Source organism: Pseudopipra pipra, chromosome 10 (genome assembly GCF_036250125.1).
Source record: "Pseudopipra pipra isolate bDixPip1 chromosome 10, bDixPip1.hap1, whole genome shotgun sequence".
NCBI classification, from domain to species: Eukaryota; Metazoa; Chordata; class Aves; order Passeriformes; family Pipridae; genus Pseudopipra; species Pseudopipra pipra.
Window position 1 is genome coordinate 11,569,614 of NC_087558.1, and position 22,285 is coordinate 11,591,898.

General features: G+C 45.6%; 1 protein-coding gene across 5 annotated transcripts in view; it reads left to right on the forward strand.

The window, feature by feature from the left end:
• Nucleotides 1–21,460, forward strand: part of IL1RAP (interleukin 1 receptor accessory protein) — a 50,994-nt gene extending 29,534 nt beyond the window's left edge. For 3 of the 5 annotated variants that reach the window (XM_064666219.1, XM_064666220.1, XM_064666221.1), the window contains exons 3-11: nucleotides 226–511; nucleotides 1,253–1,445; nucleotides 3,147–3,312; nucleotides 4,264–4,335; nucleotides 5,494–5,623; nucleotides 6,865–7,013; nucleotides 9,312–9,461; nucleotides 10,419–10,562; nucleotides 20,185–21,460. In XM_064666219.1, coding sequence (XP_064522289.1) covers nucleotides 226–511; nucleotides 1,253–1,445; nucleotides 3,147–3,312; nucleotides 4,264–4,335; nucleotides 5,494–5,623; nucleotides 6,865–7,013; nucleotides 9,312–9,461; nucleotides 10,419–10,562; nucleotides 20,185–20,909 — 2,015 coding nt within the window. In that variant the 3' untranslated portion in view covers nucleotides 20,910–21,460. Of the gene's footprint in view, nucleotides 1–225; nucleotides 512–1,252; nucleotides 1,446–3,146; nucleotides 3,313–4,263; nucleotides 4,336–5,493; nucleotides 5,624–6,864; nucleotides 7,014–9,311; nucleotides 9,462–10,418; nucleotides 10,563–10,729; nucleotides 17,356–20,184 lie in introns of those variants that run through there. The other 2 variants (XM_064666222.1, XM_064666224.1) reach the window with 2 other exon arrangements.
• The last annotated feature ends 825 nt before the right edge of the window (nucleotides 21,461–22,285 follow it).

Genomic DNA, 22,285 nt, shown 5'->3' on the forward strand with positions numbered 1-22,285 from the left:
GAAGTGTAGGAGTTGTACAAATGAAAGCAGAGGTTTGCAGGTTCTCCAGAAATGAACAGTGTTCTTGCTCTGCTCTATAAAAGCCCAGTTTGCTTTCACTGAAAACACTATGTTTTTACCTCTGACTTTAATGGAGACAGGACCAAGGGCTATGGGGAGCATGGGCAGAACAGTTTTTGTCCTGCAGACTCGCAAGCTAAGGCACCTTGTTCTTCCTGGCTGCAGAACGCTGCGATGACTGGGGTGTGGATACCATGAAGCAGATCCAGATTTATGATGGGGAACCTGCCAAGATCAAATGCCCACTTTTTGAGACCTTCTTGAAGTACAACTATAGCACAGCCCATTCTGCTGGCTTAACCCTGATCTGGTACAGGATTGCGCAGGACCGGGATCTGGAGGAACCCATTAATTATCGTCTCCCGGACAATCACATCAGTAAGGATAAAGACACCCTTTGGTTCTGGCCTGCTCTCCTCAATGACACTGGGAATTACACCTGCATGCTCAGGTAAGTTTTGTGGTGCAGCTCCTGTCTTCAGTGTAATCGAAGGACTTCTGTGGAGGTGGGGAAATTAGGCTGTTAGCACCAGATCTTTCTGTAGGGAGACGACCATTTGTATAAGCATTAATGGGAAAAGAATGTTACAATTATAAGACCGCTCAGTGCTGAGCCAATTTACATTGCAATAATGCTTGGAGCCTTGCAAGCGTTAATGAGTGTGCCCCTCCTTGCTTGCTGCAAGTGTCCGTGAAAATATTATTGCTGAGCCCATGGCAAAATCCACAGGCGCTCACCATTAAGAAGTGATCTGGATGTCTAGAGTAAAATTAGCTTCAGATGCAGGGGTAATGTTTTGACTGCACACTAATTTGGCAAAGATTCATGAGACTCAGACTTCTAGGAAATTAAAAGTGTCTCTGAGTATGGTTCAAAATGAACATAGCATCTGCTATGCACAAGAGCTCTTTTTGATCTTACGTTGTCTCTTGTCTGTGTCTTTGACCCTATGATCTGCTTTACCAGCGGGGGAGTGGATGTTGCTTGTTAGTCATCTTTATAGGCTTTTCTGAGCTTGTGTGGCCACCTTTGATGGGGCTTTCTTTCCCATTTTTAAATGAGTCAGCTAAGGCTGTATCTACCGCACCAGCGCTATGATGCTCCTTATTGCAGATGTGATTTTTATATCATTCCACTGCTATAGGAGTAAACAAGTTTCAACTAATCAGTCTTATTCTTGTCTGTCCTTAGAAATACAACCTACTGCAGCAAAGTTGCGTTTCCCTTGGAGGTTGTTCCGAAAGACCAGCACTCTTGTGTGAGCCGTTCGATAAAACCCACTGAGGAGATGTTCTACTTGGAGCACGCCAATCAGAAGATCATATGTCCAGATATTGATGGGTTTTACCCTGCCAGTGTAACACCAACTGTCAAGTGGTACTTGGTAAGAAAGACTTACGTGGGCAGTGGTGGAATGCAGTGGTGTATGTGAAAAAGCAGTGGTCGACATGAGAGTCATGGAGCTGTGTTTGAGAGTCTTCCCAGTGATGATGCTGCAAATGAAACTTTACTAATTTTAAGAGCTTTGTTTCCATTGAGTTCGAGGGTAAAACTGCTCTTGGAAGGGAATTGAGAGCTAATGCTGAAGCTTTTTTGACCGGAGTGCACAAGTGGAGAATACTGTAGCGGGGATTTAGGAACCTCAGTTCAGTTGTGGGCAGTATGCCTGACCTGCTGTTTGAGCCTCTTACTATCTCTGTAAAGGAAATTATCATTCATATTCACTCTTTAAAAAACCCCCGCCTGTTAATTAAAATCACACCCTTTCTAAAATCCTCTGAGATCAGAAAATGAGGCCTCTGCAAAGCCCATGAGTGACCCTGTTTGACACAACTCAGCAAACTTCTTTTCTGAAGATCAAGACATCTCTACTCCACCCTCCATACTGCTCTGATGAGTAGACTTCTCTAGCCATCCTCAAGCTCTTGCCTACAGAATTACTGCTCAGTTTTATTAAATTTGACCTCACTGTTTTTCTCTAGGTCTTAGGTAGGACTAAATTCTCTGTTTAGTCAATAGAGAATAGGAATTCTCAGGGGATGTACAGCCAGAGAGTTATGGGAGTGAATTCTTTAATAACTGCTTAGAAAGTGCTTTTGGCTTTCTAGATAGAAGGTTCTGTATAAGTGAAATTAATAATAAAAGAATTTGTCAACAAATATATCTGCTAATTTAAAAAAAAAAAAGACCCAAAAGAAAACCCTTTAGAAAAAATTACTTTTGTATCCAAGAGAAGCAGTTTCACTCCAGTAGTTTAAATACTTTACTTGTATCATTCATTGAAATTCACATCTCGGCAATCAATTAGCAGAATGAAACAAAAAGCCCCTTGGAAGTGATTTTTCAGACAGCGAGTCATCTCATGCCTAATAAAAATCATTAAAAATGGTATGTGACCCCTGTCTTAAACTGCCCCATTAGGATGTATCTGATTTGGAAATGTCCCATTCAGAAATAATCTCTTAGAAAATGTGCACATCTCTGGGTTTTATGACAATCAAGATGTTATCTGCATAACCCATTTCTGAAAAGGGATCTCTAACTTGGTATTTGGCAGAGTTTTCCTGCCTTGCCTGGCAGAAAGAGAGGAGTTAGTAAGATTTCTGTACTGCAGATTCTCATTTGCCATTTTCCAATTTTGGGGCCTCATCCTCAGCTGAAGTCAGTCAGGGCAGCTTGATTAGTCCCAAAAGATGGACATCAATGGGGGACACGTCCCTTAGTCTTAATATCCATTTGTGAATATGTCATCATTTTCTTCCTGTCTGTTTTTACTTTTCACTCTGCTGAGGTGCTCACTTTAATTGCAAAAGTACTTCTGGATTAGAGATCTCTCTTTTATAAAACTGCCTGTGTTTAAGGTGGGATAAAACTATTAGGGTCATCTGCTTCATCACTTCATTTTCAAGGTGAACATAGCAGTCTGTATTCCAGCATGCTCAAAGTTCATGGTATATAGGTCTGATCTGCATCACAATCCCAAGTACCATATTCATAGTTGAAGATCAGATCTCTGTAGTAGCATTTAAACCAATGTCTTTTACTTTGGAATCCCAAACTCAAGTGTTTTTCTGCCTGACTCCAGAACTGCAACTCAGTGGATGGCTTCTCTGAGCGATATCCCCAAGGGCCCAGGCTTGTCATCGTCCTTGTCCGCAGTGCATATAAAGGGAACTACACTTGTATTGTGACATTCAAGGACCATGGAAGAACATATAATCTCACCAGAACCATAACGATGAAGGTGGTGGGTAAGAATGACTTTAAAATATGTAAAATGCATGTGGATAACTGCAGAAGTGGTAAAAACAGCTAGAAGAGTCTGTCGCAGGATCCATTTATGGTTGTGTTCAATCTGCATTACTCAACTGACCCAGTGTATTTTTTCTTGCTGGGATCAGCTTTGTGTGACTTCCCAGAACATGTTGCACTAGAGGTCTTACCCCCCACCATATCAAATGCCCCCAAACACAGAGAGTGGCCAGGCATAGGCTGGTGAGGCTCAGCCCATGAGATGGCTAGGGGTACCCTCTGCTGGCATGTGAGTGCATAGCCCTGGCACTCCTGCTCATTGTTCTCTCCAGTGCCCTTTGCTCATCTTTCTTTGTAGGATTGTCCCTTTATAGCCAACTTGTCTTGATCTTCTTGGAATCTCAAAACCTTGTGTGCTGAGGTTGGGACTGTTAATCACCCAGGCAGAGCTCCAGGTACCCACTGCTTGGACAGGTCTGTCCCAGGCATAAGGGCTCAGCCTACCTGCCAGGGAATTGTAGACAGAGCTTAAAAACCTAGTGAGCTGTAGGATGCATTCTGAGTCCCGTGGCAACAGCTGCTTTAAGAGCTGAATTAAATATTTGCAACAGGAAATGACGTTTGTATTTTGGTTCTTAAAAGCAGCAGTAAAAAGAAAGTGGTACAGGTTATGCCTTGTGGGAGAGGAGAGGGACATGGACGATTTCGGATGTGAGAGGCCCAAACTAGCTTACCTAAACTTCGGAGAAGCCTCAAAATCTGTATCTGGCCCTCAGTTTGGGGACTAGAATTAGATTTCTCTGTGCATGGAACTCTGCAGCAGGACTGTATCACAAGTTAGTTTGGGGAATGCACAGTGGGGTGCAAGGGCATCATGAATGAAGCTGCAAGGATTCCAGGTTCTCATGAAGTTTGGGTCCCTATGGGGGGCTCTCTGTTGTTTCCTGCAGGATCTCCAAACAAGGCCTTGCCACCGCAGTTCATCTCTCCAAATGAGAAAGTTGTGTACGAACTGGAAGCAGGTAAATTCCAACACTCGCTGCCTGAAATTGCTGCCCTTACACCCTGCCTGTGGGTCAGGGAGACCCAGCCAGGCACAGGAGCTCTCCCCTTCTACTGCATCCCCAGTGCTTTCCCTCGCAGAGCACACGAGCTGCCACAAATTGCCTGGCAGACAGTGTGGGATGCCAGTTCCTGATGCCAGAATAGGAAAGCACAGCTTTAAAAGTTGATTTTTTGCAAGCATAAATACAGATATTCAGGCATGGAGATGCAGGGCTGCAGCTGCAGAAGCAGATGAAATGGGAACACTGAGCTGCTTAGGAAAATTCCTGTAGGACCTTCTCTTGGCCCTGGCCCTGGCTGTGGTTTGCTCCCACCCTCCTTCATTAACCCCCATAGTGGCTTCAGCCTTCTATCTGCTTCTTGCTCATCTCTCCCTTTTTGGCTGATTACTTCCTAATTAGTGACAGCTCTCCTTCTGCTGGCCTCTGAGTGTTGGGTAATGGGGTACCACGCCCCTTCCCCAAACCCTTCCCCCACCCCATCCATTTCAACTCATAGCTCTTTGGAGCAATTCCCTATATTGAATGGATTGTGTGCCATTATGCTGCTGTAATAAATGTGGTGCCAATGATGATGATTAGCCTCAGAATCTTCACTTTAAAGTACAGCTTTTAAGGCTCAGAAGGTCAGACTTCTTCAGTAATGACTTTATAAGAAAAAATCACTTATGTGCTGATCACAAAGATATTCACACTCCCAAGTCTGATCTTGAGCAGAAGTCAAATTCCTGAACAAGTGTTCCCACATCAAAATGCTTTTGTGGAGCAAAATCCTTCACTTTTTGGCATCTTCCCCCTGTGCAGTGGGGATGATTAACACTGCCTGGCTTTCCAAGGAAGTGGTTGGCATGGAGCTTCTCCCTTTGGGTGGGTCACTTTGTGAAGTCAAAGAATTTGTAACACATTTGAGAAGGCAGGATATTTTTTTCTGTTTATGCGTCTGTCACAAATCATCATGTCCGAGACGTTAAAGTGTTACTAGATGTCAGAAAGTGGATGCCTCATTCCCTCCTGAAGGGAGGCAGAGCTCGGGCTGGTAGGATCCCTGGATAGCACAAAATAAGGGTGGCGCTGTTCCTGTTTTGCAATACCTCACAGTTGGTCCTTTCTTTCCAGGAGATGACCTTATCCTGCCCTGTGAGGTTTTCTTCACCTTCCTGAAGGACTCCCGGACTGAGGTGTGGTGGACCATAGATGGAAAAAACACAGATGACATCACAGACCCCAAGATAAAAGTCACACAAAGGTAACATAAAATGTGAATCTTCATTTTATGTGACTCTCTTGGGTCCCGCAGAGGGGTGTGGCTATAGGCATGTGACAGTCCCAAGGGAGCGTGGAGTCCCCTGCTTCCCTGTTAATTAGAAACCCCCATGTCTACACCATGCTGTGATGAGCACCAGGAGCTCTAAGGAGAAGGCCTCCAGACCCAGACAGTTTCATATGTTACAGAAGGATTTGAGGGAGCTTTGTTATCCAATTCCCATCATCATGGGTGATGATCTTATGTTGTCTCTTGTCTGTGTCTTTGACCCTATGATCTGCTTTACCAGCAGGGGAGTGGATGTTGCTTGTTAGTCATCTTTAAAGGCTTTTCTGAGCTTGTGTGGCCACCTTTGATGGGGCTTTCTTTCCCATTTTTAAATGAGTCAGCTAAGACTGTATCTACCACACCAGCGCTATGATGCTCCTTATTGCAGATGTAATTTTCATATCATTCCACTGCTATAGGAGTAAACAAGTTTCAACTAATCAGTCTTATTCTTATCTGTCTTTAGAAATACAACCTTGTTCAGGTCCTGATAGTGCTGGCAGTAGCTGGTGCCGTTGTGGGACTTCTGAAACAGGGGCAGACAATTATATTTAGAAGAATGTTCCAAAATAGTATAAATGATAAAAATGTTTCAAGAAAACAGAGGCTGAAAACAAAAATGTAGTATTATATGTAGTATCCATTAGGAGGAATAAGGATTCAGTTACATGAAGGACCCAAACGAGGATCAAAGTCCCATTTGCTGGATGCTGAATTACAAGTGGAAGGAAGTCACTGCCCCAGTTGATTTGCAAACCAGTGTAGAAAAAGGAAAGGCAAAAGGAAATACTGTATCCCCAATTTTGCAGATGGTCAATTCAGGCAGAGAGAGACAAAGTGACTCATCCAGGATTGCATGGGGAATGTGATGTGAGCTCTGAATCTTGAGTTCCTGAGATCTTCTTGTTTTATAGGCAAGAACTTCCATTTTCTCTAAAAGGCAATGTGACACAGCTGCAATGAGAAAATTCTGAGTGGTAAAATAATTATTAAGGGAAATCAGATAAAGGAATGGCTGCAGCTGTATTAAAATCTGAAGTGTGTATTGATTTATAAATATAAGTTTATGTGTTTTGGTCTTTTTAAAGAAAGAGATTATATCAGGGAAAGGAATATCTTCCACTAAGAACTTGCTGCAGTTTCAGATATGTAATGCTCTAGTTTTTCTTTTACAGTGAAATTACTAGAGATTTTGAAGACAAAACTGTCATAAGGACTCTAACAGTTGCAAAGGCCACACCAGAGGAGTTAAAACGGAATTATACTTGCTATGCCAGGAATGCCAAAGGCGAGGACCAGAGCCAGGCCATAGTGCACATGAAAGGTAAAGTACTTGCAGAGCCTGGGTGTGAAGTGAGGTGTTCTCAGTGGGGGCTATTGGTCCTGCCTTGAGCCTTGCCCTGCAAAACAGTAAGGGAACAAAGAATTCCATCAGGACTTTTTGCCTAACACAGTCTGTTCTGTACACACTGCTACATCACTGCTGTCATACTGCACTACTTCTTTGAGATGGGGTACTGTGGTCAAGAGAGAGGAGAGGTACTGGGAGGAGAGAGGGGTTAATAGGTCTTCATTCCCTCCATGTAACACAACTGAAGCAGACCTGGGGGGGGACAGGCTGCTTGAAATGATTTCAGGTTACTTTGACTGGGTGAGGGTTTTGCGTGACACAACAGCTACCAGTTGCATCCTCGAGAAGGCACGGGGCACTCGCTGGCATTGCTCAGGGAACGAGATGGTCAAACCATGGTGCTCTGTGGTTTACTCCCTGCTGTGATGATGCTTCAGTCTAGATACAGCCACCTCAGCCTGGATGGTGTGGACTGATTCAGCTCTGTCCAGCGTGGGTTTTTCCTACATCTTTTTTTCATCAAAGATTTTGTTCCTGTTTCCCAGACCCACCTCTCAGCAATAAAGGCTATGTGAGGTTTCCTGGTTAAGGCAGATCTTTCTGCCTCCTTATCAACCTCATCTAGAGCTTCAACATCTGCTTTTACTGTAAGTCAGACCTCCCCTCTCCCATAAGGAATGCTACCCTGCCTTGTGTAGGTCATGTCAGACACCTTCTTCCCCCTACTCTGCCCTACGAGCATGGGAAGGCTCACACAGGTTTTTACTGGAAGATCTTTTTCTCTTTCTTCTTGATACTTGTCCTCCCCCTTTTTTAGTCCCATTCCTTTGAGACAAACCTCTCCTGAATTGTTGGAAAGGAACAATAGATCAAACACATAAGTGAGAAAGGCCAAAACTATCTGCCACTGTGTTCATACTCCATACATAATTCTTTTGGGGTGATAATGTTTGTACATGTAGCAGAAGTGAATCTAAAATACTCATATTCTTTCTCTATATAGTAATGCCTAAATGCTGTTCTCTAGTGGGCTCATCTGTACCATCCTCTCTCTTCCTCCCCCATCTTGCTCCTGGATAGTTGACTGGGTTTTCTCTGAGCAGACGTGGTTACCCACAACCCCTTCTTCATGCTCTGTTCCACAGAAAAAATCCAAGAACAATCCCTGGCTGCTGCTGGCAGAGCTACCTTAAACTAAGCTCACTGCAGCCCATCCTGTTGTGCATAGGAACATTAAGAATGCCTGAACCTGACCCCTCAGCACTTATCTTCGAGTTTTTAGCAAGTGGCTATATATGTTGGCTCCAACTCTTTCATTACATTAGGTTACATACATTTCTTGCTTTTTCTGGATTATTTCCCTCTCCTTCTCATGTACTTCAGCTGCTCATCACTTAATGAAAGTTGATAAATTCTTTCCATTTTATTTTTTGTACTTCACTTTTATTAGAAACTTATTAAATATTGGAATTTGGTGGTGTTTCCACTCCCTGCTGTTCTTCCATTGTGCAGTTTGCCAGTGTGCATGTCAACTGCCACCTGGAGAGTTGCCCAGGGATACAGTGAGAAGAGTTATTTTCTGTCCTTAATACAAAAAAGCAGCAGTGGTGTGACAGACAGTGTATGAGTTGGAGGGGGCCTGTGATGTTCTGGCTTGATGTCCACAGGTTGTCCTATTTGTTTGTAAGCATTTCAACTTTTCTTTAATGAACTCTGATTCTTCTTTCCTGGTAGAAAACGATCAGGCCATGGCTAGTTATATCCTTGCTGTCAGTCTGGTACAAGCCACAAGACCTTTGTCTGTTTGATGGGGAGCGAAAATAGTAGCCATTGCCTTTATTTTGCTGCAGATGAACTTTATCTGGCTGTCCTAGAAGTAAGTGTAGCTGTGTTGCCCCAAGAGTGTGTATACTGCTGAGAAGGTCATGTTCATGAGCTGGTTTTGGACTATGAAGGTTTTTTTCCATCAACAGGTCATTCTACCATCTGGCTGCTCCCAGGATCTTGCTTAGAGACAGAAATCCAGCCTGTGCTATGACTTGCTCTGCCAGCTCAACTAGACCTAATAACTGAGAATGGGCTCTCCAGGGTGGCCAGCTATCATGTGTCCTGCTAGAGAGCCTTGACTTAGCCACCTTACTCTGAAGGGCCAACTTGGCTCCTGGCTGCTCCTTTGTGGTGTTTGGCTGCATGTGACACAAACCTTGTTCCTGCCTAGCTGAAGGCCCAATCTGTTTTTAAACCTGACCCTCTCTTTCTTTTTGGACCCAGTTGTAGCACCGAAGTACACCGTGGAGCTGGCCTGTGGACTGGGGGCAACCATCCTGCTCGTTGTGGTGCTGATTGTCATCTATCACGTGTATTGGCTTGAAATGGTCCTCTTCTATCGGGCTCATTTTGGAACAGATGAAACCATTCTAGGTAAGATATTAAAGAGTTTTTGTTTATTTTATCCTGCTGCAGACCAGGCCCTTCATTTTCATACAGGAATTTTCCTATAAGCTATTTTTAACCCTCTTTAGAGCATAATGACATTTTGACCTTCCATTTCTGTACCTACATTCAATTGTGTGGGTCATTGTAGAGTAAGAGGAGTCAGGCTTGGGTCAAGGGAAAGGAGAGAGAAGTCCTCTGTATTCTCTGCTGAGGTGAAGCATGGACATGTCGGGCTCCCTGGGGCACTGCCCTGCTGATGGCTGGCTATTTCATCCAATCCAGACAGTAAAGACAAGTCACCAGGTTTCATTAAGTCCTTGGTTTCTCTGGTGACTCTGTGTAAGAATTCATGATCTGATCCAGAGTGATCCGCTTTAAAATGCAGGAAGGCATCCAAAAGGATGCATCTGGAAATCACCCTTCTCTCCTCAGCTTTTCCACAGCTTCCCTGTGTTACTGGGAGTTCATCGCTAGGGACTCTGAGGTGAGATTTCTTCCTCTGGAGGAGGAGGGTGTTCGAGCCCTTGCAGCTTGGGGTGTGAACCTGCCATGGGGTGCGGCAGCTCTCGTAGGGTGTAGGCAGGGTGCAAGTCTCTGTCTGGTGGGACTGCTCATGTGAATAGACTGCAATGATAGGGAGCAATGTCAAAGATGTCAAAAGACAAAAGAAGCCTGGACAGAACAGACTGATCATCTTGCTTTGCTTTTCTAACTTCAGCGACCCAGCAGTATCTGAGTATGTGCATGTTCAGGCTGGGTAGTCAAACAGGCAGTGCTGCTCTCTGGTAACTATGGAAATAGATTTGTTTTAACCTGCAGTGCCTGGGCTCAAAGTGAGCCTTCATACCTGCTTTTCCCATGAAGCAAGCCGAAGGCCCAGCATGTGCAGTATCACAGGTGTCTCTTCTGCCATTTGTGTCTCTCTGTGCTCCCAATGCTCAGACGGGAAGGAGTATGACGTGTACGTGTCCTACGCGCGCAACGCAGAGGAGGAGGAATTTGTGCTGCTGACACTGCGGGGAGTCTTGGAGAATGAGTTTGGGTACAAGCTGTGTATCTTCGACAGAGACAGCCTCCCTGGGGGAAGTGAGTATTTCACAGGGGCTGTGCTCCATGCACCTCCTCTCTCTATTGTTCTTTGAGGTGTTGGTAGTTTGGAACAGGCCTATTCAGGTTATCTTTTGTTTTTTTCCCCTCATCACTATTAATGAACTCTTTTTGGTATCTTCTTATGTTTTTACTTCACATGACAGTGTTGCAGATGCTCCTGGCCTCCAAAAAAGCTGTGGTGGGCAAGTGATGGTGGTTGGTTGTTTCAGTTGCTCTCTCCAGGACTGATGTGCAGGAGTGGTTGTTCTATCAACATGGGGAACCAGACAACTGACCTTCATGCAAGCCCTCTGAGCTGCCTTAAAAAAAGGGGATAAAGTCAAGGCTAGAAGAAAAGAAGCAGGGGAAGTGTTACACTGGACCAGACTGGTAGCTCACAGAGGGTAATGGTGAATGCCTGTAAAAAGCAGGAGTGTCTGCTTCAGGAAGGTGTGGAGAGCACCATGCCAAAATCAGTGAGAAGATAACATGCCTCCCACTCACCCTCATTAATTAAGGAGTTTGTGTCTAATATGGCATACAATTAAGCTACTATAATTAAAAGTACTTTGTTGCAGGTAGTGGGACTATCTCTTCATAAGATGAAGTCTTTTTTCCCTGTTTTGAGCTAAATCATGTAAAGTTCTGGACATAGTGTCTGCTTCAGGGATGCAGGGAATCAAGAATAGAAGTTTGTGAAACTCCCCAGATAAGCATACCTTCACACAGGTGCCACAGGAAGGGCACAAATCTAGCTAACACTCTCTATTTCCAGTGTCCTGGGGGCTCAGTAGGCTGTGTGACCCCTGATGCCTATTAAAAGTTCAAAGTCTGAACTTCTGCCAGTGCAGACCACCCTACTTTGAATAGATGGCCTTTGTGTCAGGACCCCACTGATGACAGAACTCATACTGAGAAAGTCCATTGGGGTCCCTTTTGGGAAGGACAGGAGGGACTGCTGGAGTCTCAGCCCAGCTGCGTGGCAAAGGGAGCAGAATCAGTCGGGAGACTGTTATCTTTATCTCCTAGATGCTTGCTAGGATCTAGGAGCACCTCAAAGTTTGGAGATAAATGAGTAAGTTTGCCTCGGGGGACCTGGAGACAGATGCAATCCTGGTGCTGTTCCTTCTAGAGAGAGCCTGGATGACATGGCAGGGAACCTTCCAGGCTCAATTTGCTTGATGCAGTGTCAGACTCAGAGCAAGTTTGCTCTGAGCTGTTCTCACCAGATGTCCTTCTTCCTCCTGTTCCCTCTGCCACTTCTTGCCATCCTTCCCCTTTCACTTTGGAGGGTGTCATTTTCCTCCCACCACAGCTCTCCTGGGCTCTCCCTCACCCTTACCCCTGAACACTCCCATCTCTGCCCCTCGTGCCAGTCACTGTCAACCTCAAGCCAGTGCCAGCCCTCTGGAGCACTGCTGGAGTGGCTTGTCACCACGCTGCCGTTCGCGATGCTGCTGGGGCTTCCCCGTCGCTTCTTAGCCAGGATTTGACTAATCTTCTTGGGAAAGCACAGCAGGCCAGGAAATAGCTTTTGGCAGCTGATGTCATGCCTCCAGAGTGTGCATCTGTGTCATGGTTAGAGTTATGTTGTCCTTGATGAAGAAACAGTGGGGGATGGATTATCCTGCGAGTTAGCTGACAGGAACTAATCAAACGTGCTTGACAGCTAAATGAAGTTGCCTGTCAGCATTATTTTATTCTCCATTGTAATTTCTGACCAGTCAAGAGTGTTCCCTTGTAAATGAAGTGTGGGAGATCCTGCAGCAGAGAGTACAAGCACTGGGATTCACACTTACAAGGGATTTTCACATTAATTACAGGAGGGTGCCTAAGGACAGTCTACCTGCAGATATTAGAATATTAAAGAGGATCCACAGTTACCATGACATGTTCCTTCCTTGGGGGGTGTTATTTTTGGGACATTTCACTAAAAGGCCTCAGAATAGTTTACGTTTGTGTTCTAAAAATGCTCTAATCTGCTTTCATAGATGACAGCAACGGGAACAGATGGATGAGTAACAGGAGTTAGGATGGTAGTAGTACCAAAGCAGGAGGACACTCAGAGAGGGTGTAGATGTGTAGATACATATTGTGTGTGTTTGGTGTGGGGAAACTGAGGCAAGAGGAGTGAGAGGAATATCCAGAGTCATTCTGGACATCTGCCAGAGGAGGATGTAAGCATAGGCATTCAAGCTTCCCAATACCTCTTCAAGCTGAGTTTTTCCCTTGAGGTCATGTGTCATTCAGCTGCCAATTTCCCTGCTTTGCTCCAGAAAGCCTCTTTTCACCTCTCTCTATGATCAGCAGCCCTCTTGGCCACAAGGCATCCTCATAGCATTGTCTGGTGTCACTGACATGTGGTACCGTGCCTTTTAGATGTAGCTCTCTTGGGCATCTCCACATAGCACAGGGAGGAGGAAATGCATCTCCAGGCAGTCTGAGGCTGGGAGTACAAGATGTCACTGTGTGGGGAAGTGGGTACCAGCCGTGGTGTAGGAGATCCTACCTGGAGTCACTTGCAGGGTTGGGAAGCACCAGTGTAGTCTCTAGAGAGGGCCTCCAGAGGGTTTTACTGTCCCCTTCGGGAGACACCTGGTGTCACACTAGCAGCTCAGCAGCATGTTCTTGGGCATCACTAACGACCTCAATGTTTCTTTCTCCCAGTTGTCACAGACGAAACCCTGAGCTTCATCCAGAAAAGCCGACGTCTGCTTGTTGTCCTGAGTCCCAACTACGTCTTGCAGGGGACACAGGCCCTGCTGGAGCTCAAAGCTGGTCTAGAGAATATGGCCTCCAAGGGCAACATCAAAGTCATTCTAGTGCAGTACAAAGCCATCAAGAAGAGCAAAGTGAAGGAGCTGAAGCGGGCCCAGGCGGCCTTGACTGTCATTAAATGGAAAGGCGAGAAATCCAAGTACCCAAAGGGCAGGTTCTGGAAGCAGCTGCAGGTGGAAATTCCAGTGAAAAAAATTAGCAGGAGTTTGAGCCTTGATGAGTTGACGCATATCCCTGAAAAATGTTTGACACCATCAGAAAACAAACCAAAACAAACCCACAAGTTATGCCAGGGAGTGGGAAGGAGCTCAGGGTTTTTTCCATGAAGGACCATGTCCCAACCTTTTCGGAAGATTGTCATGTTTTCCATGCAGTTTTGTATTGCTCTGGCAGTAGAGGGACCAAAGATGTAAACATATCCTCTCTGCAAATGTATGTGTTTGTTATCAACCACACAAGCCCTGGGCTTAAGGTCTAAATTTGAGCTGTACAGGTGTGATGCATCCAGCACCTTGTGATGGTGTGGTATTTGTATAGGCCAGTACTCCTAGATCCAGTTCCTATGGGACCTTCATTAGCATCCAGGACAGAGCTCCTTTCCTCTCCTAAGTGACTTCACTCCTTTGTGTTCCTTGGTCCCTCTTACAGGAGCCAAGGAACAGTTTGAAAGGTGGCTCCAGCTCTATAATCTGAATCACTGTGGGATCACAGACTTCTGCTTCAGTGGGGGGAGCATAGACTCTTGAGGCTCCTCATCTTTGCTCCCCACATTTCTGTTGAAGGTGCATTCAGATAGTTTGGCAATGGGGAATGGCTTTTACAAAACATTAAACCCCCCTCCCACAACACTCTGCTAGGTGATATTTGTATTGTAGCACTTCTAGTAATGAGTGGTCAATCTCTGGGACTCTGTTGTCTCATGAGTACACCAGATCATTCAGAGCTGTAATGCTTGTAATCCAGGGGAAATCTCTCATTAGTACAGGCCATGGAGCATATCTGAGAGATGTTTCTTGTAGAGTAAACTCAGGGACTTCACAAGCACTACAAGGAACCCCAATGTACTACTGAACCTGCCTACTGCCTCTGCCACTGGCTGGGGGACAGCATCATGCAAGGTACTGCCGAGGCCTCTGGGATGACACTGGATATATATCCAACTCACTAGGAGGCCCTACAAACTTATTTGAACTTACTAAAAGCTACTAGCTCCGTCCAGCTGTATAAGACTATGAGGACAGGCTTAGAGAGCTGGGATTGTTCAGCCTGGAGAAGAGAAGGCTTCAGGGAGACCTTATTGTGGCCTTTCAATACTTAAAGGGAGCTTATAAGAAAAGTAGGGACAGACTTTTTAGTAGGGCCTGGTGCAACAGGACAAGGGGTAACAGTTTTAAACTAAAAGGGGGTGGATTCGGACCATATTGAAGAAGGACATTTTTTACAACGAGGGTGGTAAAATGCTGGCACAGGTTGACCAGAGAGGTGCTGGATGCCCCGTTCCTGGAAAGAGTCACAGTCAGGTTGGATAAGCCTATGAGCAACCTGATTGAGTTGAAGATGTCTCTGCTTATTGCAGGGGGATTGGACTAGATGGCCTTTACAGGTCCTTTCCAACCCAAACTATTCTATGATTCCGTGAAGAATCTGTCTTCTGTGCCTGTTTGTGAACACCATCACCATTCCTAATTCAGGACTCAGGTTTAAACTTGCTTTACAAAGCAAGTCTCCCCCTATCTTGTTTCCAGTCCAGAGTTGCAGAACAGAGGATGTATCTCAGGTTCTGTAACCTTTGCACAAAATGGAAACACAAAAAACCACTGTGTACCAGTCCTTGCTTCAGTGGGAGGCAGCAGGAGAGGACCTGGTGAGCTAACTCCCAGCAACAGGCTTTTAAGACAGAAGAGGGGTGTGTCCCTTTCCTTGTAGGACAGACCAAAGCACAGTGGGACCCCGGCATTGACTGGTGCTATGGCTCACAATGTTTTCAAATAAAACTGCAAACTGGGGGTGTCTCCACACTCCTGTAGCTCCCAGTCCAAGGACCTGCCCACTTTCAGTATTATGCACACCAAGTGCATGCTTATTTTTTATTGATAATGGTTGATACTGAGTCACCTTTGACTCATGTATTCACTCTGGTGTTCAGGGGGTGAAGCATATGCATTCATAATGGCATTAAAAAACACTACAATTTGGTGTCTATGCACTACTCACCCAGCTGAGAAGGTTTAAGGGCATCCCAATAAAAAGCCCAGCCTTAAAGATTCAGGACTGAATTCTGGCATCAGGGAAACCCCTTGCCCTTAGCATTTTATGGTTAATAATGTTATTCCAGGGCTGTGGGGAGCTCTGCCCTTGGTCAGGTACTGTATGCCATAGTTTAGGAATGGTATTTCCCAATTTAATGCTCCCACTGAAACCATGTGCCACTTACTCCTCTCCTCTTCCCCTCCTCCTCCCCCTGCAGCAGGCTGGAGAGAATTGGAGGCACAGTAGGTAAAGATCACAGGCTGAAATAAGAGCATTTTACTGGAAACAGCACGGAGATAAGAAAGCAAACAGTAGCAGCAACAATGCTAATGACAGAGGGTACAAGAAATAAATGATTCACATGGAACACCCCTGACAATAGACAATACCTGACCATTCCCTCCCACCAACCCAGAAGGGACCCCTTCTCCATGAAAGAGACTCCCTTCCCCTGGCAGTGATGTGAGGTGATATAGAATAACCTCCAGATCCTGGCCATGCCCCTTCCTGGCTACTGCAGAAATTAACCCTGTCCTGGCTGGAACCAGGATGCTACAAATGTGAAACAAATAGAGCTGCTTTTTTACCTTCCTCTTCATCCTCCCCACCCCAAGTAGGCTTTGCTTTAAGCAGATAAAATTGCAGTCAGCTTCACTGGAGGCAGTGGAACTTCTCATCTGCTCATAGGTGCTTAAAAGCTTTATTATGAGCTTTTCTACTGTAGTTGTCTGAGGAGGGACATTTATAAGAGATAGTACCCAAAACCATGCTCAGCTTTGTGAACCCATTGCAACTGTGTCATTTTGCCCAGCTTCACCTTTTTGTTTGTGTTTTAAGCATCTCTGTAACCAGCTGCCAGATCTGCAGGCAGAGGGAAAGTCCTGAGGCCAAAGCAGAGCTGTGTTAAGATTCCTAAATGATTTTTAAAAAATTTATTCCAAAATATGCATAAATTGAATTGACATCCCAGACCTCACAACACCACATCTCACTTTGGCTGAGTTACCAAGAGAACTTCTGCTGATGTTTCAGTAAGTCTGATTATTTTAGAAAGTTAAATTCACCTCATATATTTTGCTGATTTTATTCAAAGAGTTTTCCAAATAATTAATAGACCTGAACTTTCTCTGGCACCGTTGCACTGGCCTTTGGATACATGTCCGGCACCACTGCAGTGGCCTTTGGTGCCGTTGCAACCTGAGAACAGGATTACTGAGAGACATCAGCAGAGCACCCACAAGGTGAAAGATGTGATGGTCTGGAAGGGACCTGAGAGGTCCAAAGGGAGCAGTGTGGAAGGAATAGCACTGGAGCAGGCTCCACTCCCCCAGGAGCTTTACCACTGGCTTTGCTGGGATCTGTCAGGCCAGGGGTAAAACCCTGTCTCAGCTATAATGCAGATCTGCAAGCACCTCAGATCCACCTGCCATTTCATTCTAAGCCCCTTGTGGTTTCCATTGTGGGATTCTGCCACAGCACGTGTCTGAATCAGTTGATTAATTTGAGTTTCTGTGCTCTAACCTAATATTTATGCAATATGCACCTCATGCAAAGTTCCTCATTGTTATTTTGTGGGGAAACAGCGTGGCACAAATTGGAAAAAATATCTTCCCTCCCTGTGCTGTTTGATGTTGTACAGCTGTTCCAGAGTTGTTTTCCCTTCTCTTTTCTGCATGTTTTTGCCTTTGTGTGATTTGGTCTGTGAAGTGTCAGTATTATTTTATTTTGCTTTTCAATAAAACATTTTCACTTTTGCATTTCAGTCCTTGTGCATTTCTCATAAGTACCATCTTCCTCCCCGTTATGTCTGCGAAATGCCGTTTAAGAAAGATAATTGTGTGTAGTCCAAGCATCAAGATCACTTGGGACACCTCCTTACAGGGGGGCATTTTCCTGGCTGTTTCATGTTGTGCCTGCAGAGGCACCTGAGCTACCAGGGCCATGCAAGCAAAAATAGAATGATACACAGCACTGAGGTGTCTCACAGTAGTGGACACACACACAGAAAATCCCTGATCTGAAGAGTGCCTGGCAATCACAAGAAAGAAAGATGGAAAGGAAACATCATCTCTTTGCTTTAGAGATCAAGTCAGAATGTTGAACAGAAATCTTGGAAATCTGCCCAAACCACAGAAATGAAACTCACTCTTAGGCTACTTTGCCCATCGCCTTCCAGGCAGTTGGGTAGAAAAGTTTCAGTCAGCTTCATATTTTCTCATCCAAGCCACTTTCTTGTCTGTTTCCCTTGTTTGCCTGTTAGCAGGTAAGTTGAGAGAGAGCCTAGCACTTCCAGACCACTAGCAAAATGAATACTTGTGACAATCTATGGATTTGGGGTCTATGGGTATGGGACCTAGGACCTATGGGACCTAGTTATACTCCTCTGTTATAATCCTCTGGGGTGCATTAGGGAAGACACAAGTAAACCAACAAAAATATTCTGTAACCATTTAGTAAAGGTGGAAGGTTTTGTAGTGTAAAGCAGATAACTAAGTGTATCAAATCCCCAAACTCCTGCAGTGTTATTGCTGCCTGTCCTATCCCGTGCTGTCGGTGTCACTGCGACCTGCACACTGTGAAGTGGCCACTCAGGATTTTTCATGAGCTAGGTTAACATTGTAAACTGAACATCCCAGGGTATCCTGGTCAGACAAGTCTAAATGCATCCCATTCTCAGAAGTAAAATCTATCTTTGGGAATTTGAGCATCTTCCCTGCCAAAAAGTGTCGAGTCTCAAAATGTGTTGCAAATTCAAAACTGATAAAACCAGCACTGTCACCTCAATCAAAACATTTCAATTCAACAGCATCAGAGTCATTCATGTTAATTGAGCCTGGACTTTTTGAGCAGGCGGGTAGAAAAGGTGACCTCCCAGGGACTGTTCCTGCCTAAATTTCACCATGGTTCTGTGATTCCAGTTTCAAAAAGAAAGACCTTTCAAATCAGCAAAAGATCTTTTTCTTTCACAAAATTTGAAGCCTGGCTGTTTTCAAAATAGATCTCAATCAGTTGCAGAAAGGTTTGAATGAGGTCTGGACTCAATAAATTGGACATTGCTGCCAATTCTTTGTGCCTTTGAAATAGGGTGTTAAGAACATGTCACAGCGTTAAGTGACAATTCTGACAGAACTGACTTTATCATCTACTTTTGGTTTCTGTGAATCAGTGTTTTCCTGGGTGTGTTGGGGGGGGAAGTCCCCCCAAACCTTGTATATAAGAAAAAAACCCCCTCAAAATAATTTTATTTTAATTCCAGTATTATGTTAAAGAACCAAATAGTACTTTACTTGCTCCATTAGGATATTACTGTGTCATGATTTTTCCTGTCCCATGTTCTTGGTCTCCAAATAATCTAGTGATAATGAGTTTTACAGCTACTCATACATATTTGAAACGTATTTCTCTGTACAATATTAAAATAAGGTTCATCCAGAAGCAACATGGTGGACTTTCTGCTGTGAGATTAGAGACAGCCAAGTGCTGGAAGAATAAGAGACATTGCCATTGCAGGGATTTTTATTTATACAAAAGACCAGTGTTCTACTGGCAGGGAGAGAGTGAAGTTTCCAGACTGAGTAATGAAGGTTTTAGCAGGGTGACAGGGAAGGGAAGCAGCAAGTACCTCTTCTTCCCAGAACAGATTTTGCAAGACATTCTTACAGGCAGGTTTTTCTCTCTGAATGTGTGAGAGCTCTTACTCAAATGATCCCTGTCCTGCCTGAACACCAGCTTGTCCTTGGGTCCCCCCTCATCTCAGGCACCAGCACTCAGCCAGTGTATGGTTTTTTTAGAGTTTTTACAGTTCTCTTAATCAGCTTGGGTTAATTTGCTGAGTGCCTGAGCCCTATAATTCCCATTGTTTCCACTGCTCACCCATTAGCCATGACACCTTCACTATGCTTACTGCATCCCAAGCCACAGGTAGAAGTCCAAGGACATCCTTCAGGCTTGCTGCTTTTCAACATTCATAATAAAAGAGATGCTGCCCTTGCCTGGCACCATTCCAGCTAAGCATCTTGCTGAGCTTTACAACTTGCAATGAATCGCAAGAAACATTTTGAAGGATGGTATTTCCACCCCATATGATGGCTAGAGGAACTGATGGAAAGGTTTAAGGCTGAAATTTTTGCTTTCTAAATTTGGAGGTTTCCATTTCTAGGTGAGAGAGCATGACAGAGAAGGAGGTGGGTCTTGGCCTTGGTAGTGTGAGCTGTGGCAAGGTGACGTGATTGCTTCGCTTTGTTCCCCTGATGCAAAGGGCTACTCAAGCTGTGGGCAGGTGGTTCCCAAACAGGACCTGCCCTTTATCAAATGCCTGCACTTCCCTGGGAAGGAGTGATGCTGTGCAGAAGTCAAAATACAGCAGTGGCATATCCTGGCTTCTCGTTTACCACTTCTCAAAAACACCCTGCACGGCAAAAATGCTGCCAGCAGGAGAGTGGGCAAGTAGAAAGTCACAGGGCTTGTGCCAGGTTTCCTTCTGTGGGAAGGGGGTTCTGTGCAGGTATGCCACCAAACAGCTTCATTCAGTTTTTATCTCCCCGCTCCCTTCTCCTTGTGCACCCCAATTCCTCTGTCCTTGTACTCTTAGATACCACCGAAGCCGTGTTCGACTTCATCCAGAGGAGCCGCAGGATGATCGTGGTCCTGAGTCCTGATTACTTGACAGAGAAGAGCATCAGTCTCCTGGAGTTCAAGCTGGGCATCATGTGCCAGAACGCCATAGCAACCAAACTTATCGTGGTGGAGTACAGGCCACTGCAGTGCACCCACCCCAGCATCCTCCAGCTGAAGGAGTCTGTCTCCTTCGTCACCTGGAAGGGGGAGAAGTCCAAGCGCTCCGGCTCCCAGTTCTGGAAGGCATTGCGGCTCGCCCTGCCCCTGCGCAGCCTGAGCGCCAGTGCTGGCTGGAACGAGAGCTGTTCCTCCCAGTCAGACATCAGCCTGGATCCCGTCCAGAGGAGAAGGAGCCGGTTGAAAGGGCAGCCTGACCCACGGGGCGCCACAGCAGTGACTCTCACTCACGGAGCGATGGCCCTGACCCCCGAGTCAAAGGCCAAACACCGAGCTAAGCGCTTCCTGACATGCCGGTGTTGTGGGACCTATTGCAATGACAGCAGCAGACTCAAGCACAAGCATCAGGCTGTGGCTGAGCCCAGGTGGGACACTCATCTCTGCAAGCCGGGCTTGGGCAGGCCTGCGGCACAGGGGCTTCAGGGCAGGGGTCGAGCCGAGCCCCCACCAGCACAGGCTCCCGCTCTTGCCCTCTGCCATTACAGCGACCTGTCAAACAACAATGACTTCTATGTACTCTAACCCATAGGCTGACAGCACTGCTGGTGCTGGGCCAGCAAAAGAAACTCACTGCAGCCACAGGAAATTTTTATCATATCACAGACTGGCGTGGTGCCATTCAGTGTCAGTCCAGTGCCAGCGTGGAGGACTGCAGCAATATCACTGCTGCTGACCTGAGCCACGGACCCGCAGCCATGCACAGAGCGGTGGCTTGGGGCTTCCTGCCCGGGTCCTTCTGCTGAATTTAAATTGCAAAGTGGAGCTGATAATGTATTTCTCTGGCACAGCTTTTCCCCAGCCGAGGTCGTGTTTGCAGCAGGTTTCCTGCTGGGGTCGGGCGTGGGAGGGAAGGTCCCCAGCTGGAGCCTGGGAGGGAGGGAGGGGAGAGGAGCCATCCTCCTGGCAAGTAACCTCTGGAGAAGGGGAGCAAGCCTGCATTTTGCAAAGAATAAAACTTTGCTAATGAGGGTAACAGGAACCCTGCCAGTGCAGTTATCCACTGTGGTTTAAAAGAATTTGGTCAAAAGTTTTAAGACAAGCCCTTTCTCTTCAAATAAAACTGATTTCTTTAACCTGCTGTTGTTAAAAGTGCCATGGGAACTGGTAAATGCTGGAGCCTTGATTACCAGGTGCTTCCTGGAAAAATGGTTTGCCCAAGCTGGCTCAGGTCCCCTCCTGTTCCCAGAGCTTCAGTAGAGTCCTGGACTTCACCACATGATGAATTTGTTCTGTTAGTTGAGTGGCCTTTCACACAGCAGGAAAGAAAGCCATTAAAAATCTAGGGAAATCTGATTTTAAAAAAGTTCTTTGAGTAGTCAATGAGCTCAGGGATAGGGCAAGACCTCAAATGCTCACAGAAAACCTCCAGTGCTGAAGCTGAGGGGTCAAAACTCAACCACACTTCATTAAATAACCAAAAGAGCCTTGAACAGTATCCCTGGGGCTACTATTTCATCAATCTGTTGAGCTGGCTGTCAGCAGTGTTTCCCACTCTTCTTCTGCAATGAAAATTTCATTTCCCTCAATCCACTTTGTATAACAGCTTCTCTCCCCATAGAGGAAGGGTGTTAATCCTGGGAGTCGGCTGCTTCCCTTCAGCTGATGCTCTGGGATGACAGACCTGGTAATATCCTGCATTTGTTTTCTTTCCCTGAGACAAAAAAAAGGTCTCCTTCACCACTCTGGTCAGTCTAATAATTGCCTGCCGAGTTGGCAAGTAATTATATTTCTTCTGCCTTGGAAATATGAACTGAGTCCTTGGGGTACAGGGTCCTGTGGCCCCCAGGACAGACCTTTATCTGATGGCCTCAGGTGAAGCCCTAGTGAAATTGCTGGAGCTGTGAGGAAGGAAGGGGCCATGTCTCACTTAGTAGTGCTGAAGTCCAGTTATAATTCAC